Raw genomic sequence first — 11,121 nt, 5'->3', positions numbered from 1 at the left:
CTTCCCTCTGTAACTTGATTTATGTCACTATTAGAACCTCTACTCAGAATATTATTGCTTTTCAATTTTTGACTCATGTACTTTTAACTTGTTAGTTAAATTTGTGTCTTCTAGGCTGTAACACTTACATGATAGATCTTCAAGGATATGAACATGTACGGCTAAGCACAATTGATAACAGTGCATCTAAATTCCAAAATCAATCTCCATAATAGTCTATGTGTTTCCTACTGCCAAAGGGGCCCTTTAGAGTAGTGAGAGAAGATCTTCACCCTGAAACCTACAGCCCCCTTTTCAGCAGGAAGTAGCTAAGAGAATACGCCATCCCCTTTTCCTTATGAATCAGGGTGAAGTCTCTCTCAGGGAGGAGTGATAGGGAATGGCAAAGGACACACTGACAAAGGAGATTAATCAGAATTGACTTTGACAAGCACTGTGGCAACTGGACAATTAAAACAGACATTCAAGCGGGGGAAAAAAGAAGAACGAACTGGGGGGAGGGTAGAGAAAACAGTGCAACAATGAATGAATGAAAACCCAAAATCTCTGTAAATGTTCATTAAAACTAATAAATTTAATAATAATAATAATAATAAAGCATAAGAGAACTGAAAAGACAGGTTAATGGTGGGTGTAGATCAATAATGATTAATTTTGTAAAACACAATGTATGGGGATGATTGTACGAACCATAATGTGAACGATATGGAAAGGTGAAACACAATGTATGTGAATTTTGCATGTAACCAATATACAATAAAAAACCCAAAATATAAAAAGATGCTTAAAGAGTAAGATGATTTTTTTTAAAGTATAAAACTCAGACTGCAGGCTACTTCAAGGGAAATATCTCTATCAGTGTGTTAAGATTCTTAGAAGAAATTAAATCTAATTTGCTAAGAACCTCATGGCTTATAGAAAATCATTAGGGTCCTCATGCCTTCCTCAGTGAAGAAAGTATCAGCAAAAGTGTAGAGATCAAACCCTTTCACCCACTTGTGTTATCTTAGGTGGTTCTAGATCTCCCTTTTTGGAAAATGTTGAAACTTACCTTGGAAACTTCCTTCCAAGTCATCCTCTAGCAAGATCTTGGCTATAAGAAATGACAATTAATGCAACTCTTGGTGCCTCAGTTTCACCATGTACCAAATGGTGGTATCCGGAGCCCCCATTGTGATGCTGAAAGACCATATGAACTAATATTTGTAATGTAATCCCAGCAGGAAAAATTTTCACAATTGCTAGCTGCTGTTCTTTTTCTGAACTGTAATGATGTTCAGGCAGCTGCAAGGCATTAGGAGTGAGTTCTTCTGAAATTATTAACAAATGCTTTCAACTGGTTCATACTGGTTTGACTCCTGCTGGGAATACAGGTATACTGAATCAGAATCTACATTTTTGTCAAGCTCTCCAAGTGACTCATAATGGTTTATATGGGGATATAGAAGATTATGAAACTATATAACACTTGGAGATCTTGATAAAATGTAGATTCCGACTCTGTGTATTAGGGGTTGTTGTTAAGTGCCATCGAGTTGTAGGCGTCTCATAGCGACCCTATGAATGAAAGACCTGGACACTTGTATAATTTTCATCATTTCTCCAAGTTCATAGAGTTTTTGGAGGCAAGCTATTTCTGAAGTGGATGCCACTCCTGCTTCCAAGCTTGTTTGAATCAGGGAGCTCCACCAAACACTGTCCACCATGCAAATTCTCAGTAGGGGGTAGAGGCAGAATGAACTGGTTGAACGCCTGGGTTATAAGGAATACACTTATTAAAATGTGCTATTGGGTTGGGACTGACTCTTAGCTGACCCTCCAGCAGGTTTTCAGAGGCTGTAAATCACATGGGAGGTAAATGTCCAACTTCCTCCCAAGGAACAGCTGGTTGATTTGAATTCAATGCCTTCCTTTGGGTTGGTAGCACACCACCTTATTCGCTGAGCCACCAAAGCTCCCTTAGTGAAGTCAAACAAACCAGGATTTAAATTTAAGCTCACCCACTGACCAGTTGAATACTTTTGGGCAATCCTTTAATCTCTCTCTCTGCTTTTCTCCTCTTAACTTTTAAAAAGAAAAATAATATGTTCATATCATAGAGCTCTAGAGAATTAAATGAGAGTGTTTGTGCTGAGCTTAGGAGTGGCTCTGGCACTTAATAAGGGTCTGATAAGTGTTCATATTAAAAGTTTGATGAGAACAGTTAGACATTTCATTAAACAAAAAGTCAAAGACCTTATGCTCTTGTAAAAATTACATCCTAATAGAAGGAAAAAGCAATGTTGGAAAAGGCCCTACTAGTGTATGTTTCTTAACTTCCTTAAGTGAGAAGGTGACAAACTCACTCCCTCTATCCCACTCCAAAAAGCCTCCTGTGCTGGTACCTGGTTCATTCAGTTAGAATACCTGCTGAGAATCTAGATTTCTACCCAAATTGTACTGAATCTGAATCAGGACTTTGAAACTGTTTGAACCAGTTCTGGCACGGCTGATGGAAACATAGGCATCAGACAAGTTGCAGAGCAACCAATCTCTTTTGCATCGGATTCCAACCAAGTAGGAAACAGGCAGAGCTGCCCTGGTTAATGATAGCAGCCAACCAATCCAGATTCAAATCATGACCTGCTTTCTAGTTGGATCACAATTTGATGCCCAAGAGATTTGGTTGCAATGCAACATGTATGGCTGCCCTTGTTCTAGCCAACCATAACCGAATCAGTTCCAGCCAGTTTGAAGCTCTAGTTAAAGATTTGCATTTTCACTCAATTCTTATGTACAGATTCTTTTTTAAAATAGATTAATAATTTTAATTACATTAATGTGTTTTGGAAAGTAGGGAATATATTTTACCTGCATCTTTTTTTGTTTCAGAACTGAATAATAACATTGCAATGTAATGACAGTAATAAAATAATAAGTACTTTCATAAAACAAATTTCCATTTCAAAGGTATTAATAAGGGTTACTAAAATACTTTGTGTATAAACTGTTTGCCTAGCAAACAAAATTATTACACATCTCCTTTTCTCTTTTTCATTAGACATTGCATTGTTTGTATTCTTTTTCATTAGACATTGCAAACACAAATAAAATAGCCAATGATGACATAATTTTTAGTTATTAAAAATTATTAGAACTCAAGTCTTTGTTACTATAATCACTCTGATATTGTTATACCAAGCCTAGTGCTGAAACAGAAGCCCATACAATAACCCAGGGTAAGAGAGATGCAGTGCTACGTCGATAAGCTCAGGTGATCCTGTGTCCGAGTCTAATTGTAGAAAGACCATTTATTACTTAATTCATTTTCAGCTCGAATATAACATTTACTAAATAATAGAAAATGAAAATGTATTAACTTGAAACTTACCTCTAGATTCTTACGTCTACCTGAGAATCTTGTTAAAATGTAGACTCTGATTCACTCTATCAGGGGTGCGAATGCAAATTCTTGGAAGGGAATTAACGAAAATGAACCACTTCCAAGTTTTGGCGTCCAGGAGAAGACGCTTAAACAGATCCTTATCATGCAGTGAGATTTTGGTGATGTGATGAGGTATATGAGTCCTAGGAGCATAAATGAGAGTGCTAACCTTGTCACTGAGTGGGTCGGTGATGCAGCTGGTTAATGCAGCCACAGGACAGTTAACAGAAAGGATGGTGGCACAAGTATATGCAGAACTATGGAATAAAGCCTTGGTGATCTACCTCTGAAAATCAGTCAACGAAAATCCTAGGAGGCACAATTCTACTCTTGCACACAAATCAACACGATTCAGAGTCAAATAAATGGTAACTGGTTAATGACTTAACCCTGTCAGGCTGGAGGAGTGATATTTAAGAGGAATACTAATGAATGGATAGAAATCGACTTCTAGATGAAAACGTGGTCTAACTATTCCTTTTCAGAAGATTCAGCTGTCTATTGTGGAGTACTTCTGTTGTTATTCAAAGGAAAGGAAGAAAATTTTGGAATAGTTTAAGGTGTCTTTTATCTGAGAAAAAAAGCTATCGTTTGAACCTCATCTGCTCCTCACTTGTGGCCATTTCACATAACTGTCATATTATCTGACATTTCACATTTATGATATTAGTGGGAAATGTACTATCAAACTCTTTTTTGTGTTAATGATGTATGTCTGGTGGTAACAGTTGTCAAAGTGCAAGCCAAGGGTATCAATGGCTGTGATTATTAAGGTTATGTATCAATTTGGCCATAATTTTTGGTGGCTTGGCAGTGATGTAATGACATGATTTGTTTTATAATGACTTAACTTTCATTTTCAATCTTATGAATTGCTATAGTCTTCTCCCATTTTCACTCAAGGTAGATTTTGTTATAAGAACCTAATGTTTGGTATCTGACCATGTTGGTAAGTGAGGAGTAGATGAGAAGGTTCCTCAGGTTCCAATCACCATCCTTTCTTCTGTATGTTCAAAGCAAATCACTATTGGGAAAATTAGAGTCTTATTTCATTTTATCTAATATGCAAATAAAGTTTACAGATTGGTTTTGCTCAGTTCTGTTATAGCTGATGAAGTGAAACTGAAATGGATTCCTATTTGCTAAATGCAGATATACCAAAATCACAGAACAGAAAAATTTATGAGTCAACACCCTACTGGAAACCTAGTCTCCCTCTTAGAGAATTCAGGGTGCATAGCGTATAGTTAATAGATGAGTCTCTTGTCTGGCAGAGTAAGAAATAGCAGTACCCAGCTCAGATATGAAGGCTGACTACAATACTTCAAAAGTGTATAATTTCCTGAATCATGCTTCTTCCATATTCCCCATTCTTAAGCTTCAACTCATAATTTTTTTCTGTTCTGGTTGTCATTCTGGTACAGCCACATTCTTACAAATTAATTTTTGCTCCAATTTTGCTGTGTTGGCCATGACTGAGCCAGTCTGAACTGGTTCAAAGCCTTGGTGTAAATCTACCCTTTATTTAAGTGAATACCTTAGGGGAAGATATATCTATAATGAGAGTATATTTGTCCTGATTTTACCCCATGTTCTAAAATCCCTCTTGACCTACTTACCTAGGAAAAGAAATATAAACTCAGCTTCTCTGCTAACTCTCTGAACACACAAAAAGGATCATAGTACAGACTGAGAAGCAGAGAAGAGGGAAGGCATCAGGCAGCAGCTTTTAGTCCTGTTGATGCCATTTAATTCTTTCAAATCTTGCCTTCATAGGTATGACTGGATTCTTTGCCATGGATTTATTCTAAATTTGAGTATCCAATTTATTACATGGGGTATGCAGAAAAATCTCTTTAAGAGTTTCTGAAGCTAATGTCATGTAGAAAATTATGTAGTCAAATAAAAAACAGCCTCCTGATAGGTACAAAGTATAGTGTATTGAATGATGAACTTGAAAAAATTTCCATGTCAATATTTCAAGATCTTATAAATGTTACTTTATTTGGAAAAGGGATCTTCACAGATGAAAAGAAAAATTTTTAAATTTTTTAATTGTGATTTGGGTGAACTTTTACAGAGCAGCTCCATTTTTTAGTAAATAACATTTTAAAAAGGAAAAAAATATTTATTTTTTCCAAAGCCCTGATTACAATAACCAAAACATAATATCCCTCATCCCACTTCTGTCCGCTGTTTCCCTTTTACATCACCTCTTCTTTCCTATCCTATCTGTCTTCTGAACTTTGTCCCTGAACAACTCTGCTGCCTTTTGGGTTTCCAATGGTTTACTATCCTAAGGAGTGAGGACCTCTCGAGTGTCCAATGTATTACCTGGGATTTGCTGATGAATCTCTTCAGGAGCTGATGAAGCATATGTGACACAGAAAATGATGTCCTAAAAACCAATTTGCCAAGAGGTAGAAAATGTAGGGTATTGACTGGTGATGTTGTTGTTCACCTTATAGAATTATCTATTATGTGGTTGACTGCTGAGCCATTGAGGGAGTCCATCTCATGAAGGGGATCAAAGGGCTACAGGCTCAAGAATTCCACCTGAGAATTTCACTATCTTACCTTTGAGTCTGTCCTTTTCTTATTAAAGTTTGTTCCCCATTTTTCTCTCACTCTATCCACGACCACCTACTATGAACCTTCTCAGAGTGGTCAGCAGTAATAGTCAGGCCTTATCTAGTTCTTCTAGTCTCAGGCCCAAGAAGGCTGATGTTTGTGTGGCCCATTAATCCTTTGGATTCTGTTTCCATGTCTCTTTAACTTTCCTCACTATTCTCAGGTTTAATTAAGGATTTTGAGGTCATCTTGGATTACCTGTTGTTGTTGTTAAGTGCCATTGGGTCAAGTATGACTCTTAGCAACACTATGGACAAAAGATCTGAACCCTGTTCTAGAACTATCATCATTTCTCTATTGGATTACCTACGTGGACCTTAAATATAATGGCAGGGTCCCTACAAGAAAAGAAGACATGGGCATGGACGAGATGGGTATATGATGACACAAAGGTGTGAAGACAGAGTCAGAGACTGGAATTAATCAAAGAAACCCAAGGAATACCCAGAGCCACCAGAAGCTGAAAGAGCCAAGGAAGGGTCTTAGAATCTCTGGAAAGACCCTGTGCCTGCTGACACCTGATTTTAGATGCCTGGCTTCCAGAACTGAAAAAGAATATATGTCTATTGTTTTAAGTCATCAATTTTTGCCTGATTTGTTACTATAGTTCTAGGAAACCATTATGAGGCCCCATAGAATTCAGATAAGAAGACATGAAAAAAGAGATCTGAGTGTGTATTAATTACTGTAAAATATCAACTCATCTTTGTAGTTATTTTTTAAATGTAGCCACTTCAATGCAGCTTTAGTCAAGACAGGGGTTTTTAAAAAAATTCAAAGCCAGGAAACTAGTACAAGCAAAGACAGTATTTTAAAGTACCACCAGTGAATTTTCACACAGACTTTTCATCACAATAATAATCATTTATGTCTTCAATTTTCCACAACAACAAAGTCACAGTAAGAAAGCCAGCAATTGCTTCTGAAAGAAAATGAAAGTGTCCTAGAGCGATTATTATTATTATTTTTTTTTCCAAAAAGGACTTGGGGAGTTGAAATCAAGCCTGCTTCTCCACGGGCTGACGACGCTTGGCTGTGATGGGAACAGCAGCATCCTCTCTTCTGATTTCACCTTTGAACAGAATGAAAGGAACTCAGTGTAACATTCTCCCTCACAAAGGATGCGGAACCGAAGCCTAACCTCCAAGAAATGCTATAATCAAAGTCAGTGCTGTTAATAGCATTTTCTAGCACACCTCTCCCCTGCTAACCTTACTGGAAATCTTTACCCCAGTCTTCCCAGATTGGAAGAATAATTCCAGTTCTTTGGAACTGATAAGCAAGTTGAAACTACAAAACGTTATTAAAGGCACACATTCAGTGATGAGAGCACAGGACACAGTACAGAGGGCTTTGTTATTCAAGAATTCATTGTCCACATCCCTGAAGTCACTGAATTTATTTGCACAAGGTAGGCTGTCGGAATGTGGAAATGTGCAGTGCTTATCTGAGCATCAGAACTAGTCCACTGTCTCAAAATGCCCCTAATTAATGAGAACATTTAGCTTCTCTATCACGTCCACCTCTCGTGTACGGCTTCGTGCAGAAAATACATCACCTACTTGAAAATGGTCACAGCCTAGTGAAATTGCAAAGTTGACTAAATACGCAGACGTTCATGTAGTCACTGGAAGGGACATTAAACTAGAAATCACTGAAGTCACTGTCATGAAGTCAGAATCAGCTCCCAGCTGACCCTCCAGCCCGTTTGTAGAGGATGTAAACTGCATGGGGTGGGGGACCGGGGTGGGGGAGGTGGGGATGGATGGGGGGAGGCTGCCTATTGTTCTCCCTTGGCGCGGCTGGTGAGCTCAGAGGCGCCACCTTTAGGTCAGGAGCACAACTTCTACCCACAACGCCACCAGAGCTTCCTTCAGATTAACAAAGCAGCTGGCATATATCAATCTACCTGAGCTCAACCAGAAAACAGCTAGCGAAGACAGTATCAATGAAGGATGACAAAGATTGGTGCCTCCCAAGACAAAGGTAGGAAGGTGTGGTGGCCTAGCCGTAAGGAGTTGCACTGACATTCCCCTACTTAATGAGACATGGTTCAAATCCATCAGCTGCTCCCAGGAGAAACTCCTCTTCTGTGATTAAACTGCCTTTGACAATCCACCAGAGGGGTCAGCTATGGACTGGTTCTGACACAATATTATACAACAACAATAACAAAGCAAGGGTATCGATGTCAAAGGACTATGAGGAAAACTGATGAAGCACTCAAATATTTTTTTAATTGTTTTTGGTCAAACAATTTTAATGAAAGTTTACAGAGACTTAGGGTTTCCAGTCATTCATTGTTGCACTTTTCTCCCTGCCCACCCTGTCCCCACAATTCACTCTTCTCCTTGAAAGGAAAAAGAAAAACTCTTTCATTGTTTTGCAATCCCTCTCCCCTAGTCCACTCAAATAGTTTTGTACAAATGACAGTCTCAAAAATATCATTCCAATTTTTAGTGTGAAATAAAGTACAGTACAAATGAAATTTTTTTCCCTGAAGATATTTGATTTGTTTTTCATTCACTTTCAGTTGCGTTTATAAAACAAAGGTTGATTTCTTAAATGAAGTCCTAATAAGTTTATAAATTGTTTGACCATGAAATTGTACTCCCTGTTTGAAGTCATGCCAATTTTCTTCAATAACAAGTCCCTCTGTTCCTGACCCACCTATTTTCTCTTTATCATCTGTCATTCTATGTTAGTGTTTTGCTAACATCTCAGAGAATGAATCTCCAGACTCTTCAATCTAGGGTGCTCATCTAAACTTTTCCCTTGACTCAAATGTCCTTCAGCCAGATTTCACTTTGAAGTTTTTGGCCTTGGACTCTTCAAATGCTTATGAAGAAAGAAATGCAAATTCACATGCTCTCAAGCAAGAATGTGTTCTCTGTCCTCAGCCCTTTACCTGACAGTGCTCAGCTCAGGAGTGGGCCTGCTTCCTGATCCCAGATGCTGATTCTTCTTTGGATTTTAGGGTGACAACTTCTCCCTTGTAGGGTGCACGCTCCACAGGGATAGGTGTGCAAGTCTGAAAGAGAACATTTCATTTCTCTCTTGTGGATGCAGTTTCCTTTAGGAATTGAGAGCAGAAAGGAATCCCGCACATTTTTCATTTGTCTCCTACCCTCACCCATTCCCAGAAATTTCTGGCAACATTTTGTACATAAGTTTAGCCCACTCCTCTTTGCCCATGTCAGACATTGGCCTAGAGGATATTTCTAACCATTATTATTTTCCATTCCAACTTTAGTTGGAGCCTCTCCCATATCATCACAGCTTTCTGGTCTCACGGCTGCCTCTGCGAATCCTTCCCCATAGTCTCATTTTCTCTAATTTCAATCCTAGATGTCTGTGTTTCCAAAGGACTATTACCCTTCTCCTAAGACTCTAAGCACTCCCTGCTTCCAATACTGCTAATGAATGTGTGTGAGTGTGTATGTGGTTGTTATTTTCCTAATTGTGCCCGCGTATAAGAGACCTTTCACAGATTGTCACATCTCTAACCACACACCTCTTTGGTGACCAGCGGTGAAGCACAACCCTGGCTTGTCTTCAGCCAGAATCCATTCAGCTCTGGGGCAGACCTTTAACCTCTGGAACATCCAACAAAGTTAAACAAAGAAGCATCGTTTGTAAACATGCACACAGGCATCAGGAAACCACAGTGATCAGTGCCAAGGCAAGTGTTCAATATGGAGGGTTTCTGTTCTTGGGGGAAATAACAGCACCTTCTTTGCAACTGCAGTGACGATGACAGGTTGAAAGGATGAAGCACAGGCAGTCTCGTCTGCATAGCCACTTCCTCCAAATCAAATTCACACGTGTGTCCCAAAGTACCTCAAATTATTCCTTTAAAATGAACTCAACTGCGCAGCACCCTATGGATTAGGGCACCAGCACTCCCTCCAGTCAACTAAGCACCTCACCAAATGGCCACATCAGCTACCCATCAATCAGCTCCTACCTAGAGCTGAGAAGTTGTTACCTCCTGTCTCTTTCACGCATCTGCACCAGATTCCTCATTAGTCCCTGACAATTCTACCTCCCAGGGCACTTAGACCCACCATCTTCTCATCTTCATGATCTCAAATTAGTGAATCCATTTCTCTTTTTGTACCAGTGTTACTGCCGGAGTCTCTTACTATCTTCCCTTCAGGTTTTAGTCTCCCTAACTGGAGTCACACCACTTCCAGAATGAAAGCTGCCTAAAATAGAAGTCTGATCAGACAATCCTACACTTTAAAATCCCTCAGGGGTCTCCTATAGCTCTTAAGATCAAACTTATGTGGCATGTCAGGGCCCGGCATCCCTGATCATGGCTTCTTTTGTGCTCACCAAATACCGTGCCACCTATTGACTCCATATTTACACATCACTCTCTTTTTTTCCCTAAACATCTTATTGTTACATGCTATCAAGTCTACTCTGACTCAAAATGACCTGGTGAAGTACAGATCTGACCCTTGCTCTATCTCGCACCATCTGTCTCGCTCAAAGATGAAAAGATTTCTCTTTCAAAGCTTTTTAAAAGGGAGTTCCGGTGGTTTAATCCATAGAAATGTGTGCTGCTAACCCAAAGCCCATCCCTCTCTGGCGGTTCTTATCCACCAGGAGCTCTGCAGGAAAAAGATGCGCAGGCTCCTCCCATTTACAGCCTGGGAACCAATGGAGGGTCAGCTACGCATCGGTTCCAACTTGATTGCAATGTGCTTGGTTGTTTCTCCTTTAAGACTCAGCCTGTGCCCATTTTTCAATTGGATTATTTACCTTTATCTTGTTGTGCACAGGATATGAATAGACACTTCACCAAAGAAGACATTCAGATGGCCAAAAAGCACATGAAGACACGTTCAAAATCCCTAGCTCTAAGAGAGATGCAAATCAAAACAACTATGAGATATCATCTCACTCCAGTCAGAATAGCAAAATTTAACAGAACAGCAAGCAACAAATGCTGGCGAGGTTGTGGATAAACTGAAACCCTTATTCACTGTTGGTGGGAATGTAAAATGGTGCAACCACAGTGGAAAGCAGTATGGTGCTTTCTCAAAAAGTTGCAAATA

The 11,121-nt window shown here is 39.2% G+C and overlaps 1 protein-coding gene across 1 annotated transcript in view; it reads right to left on the bottom strand.

Annotated features, from left to right (window-relative positions):
* Positions 1-8,978: 8,978 nt before the first annotated feature.
* Positions 8,979-11,121, bottom strand: part of DPYS (dihydropyrimidinase) — a 128,382-nt gene continuing 126,239 nt past the window's right edge. The window contains exon 9 of the mRNA XM_006897168.1: positions 8,979-9,086. Within this exon, the coding sequence (XP_006897230.1) occupies positions 8,979-9,086 (108 nt within the window). The remainder of the gene's footprint in view (positions 9,087-11,121) is intronic.

Source organism: Elephantulus edwardii, unplaced genomic scaffold (genome assembly GCF_000299155.1).
Source record: "Elephantulus edwardii isolate Elephantulus edwardi_28Jun2011 unplaced genomic scaffold, EleEdw1.0 scaffold00202, whole genome shotgun sequence".
In the NCBI taxonomy this organism is placed as follows: Eukaryota; Metazoa; Chordata; class Mammalia; order Macroscelidea; family Macroscelididae; genus Elephantulus; species Elephantulus edwardii.
The sequence above is the reverse complement of the archived record's forward strand: the minus strand, read 5'-3'. Positions and strand labels throughout refer to the sequence as shown.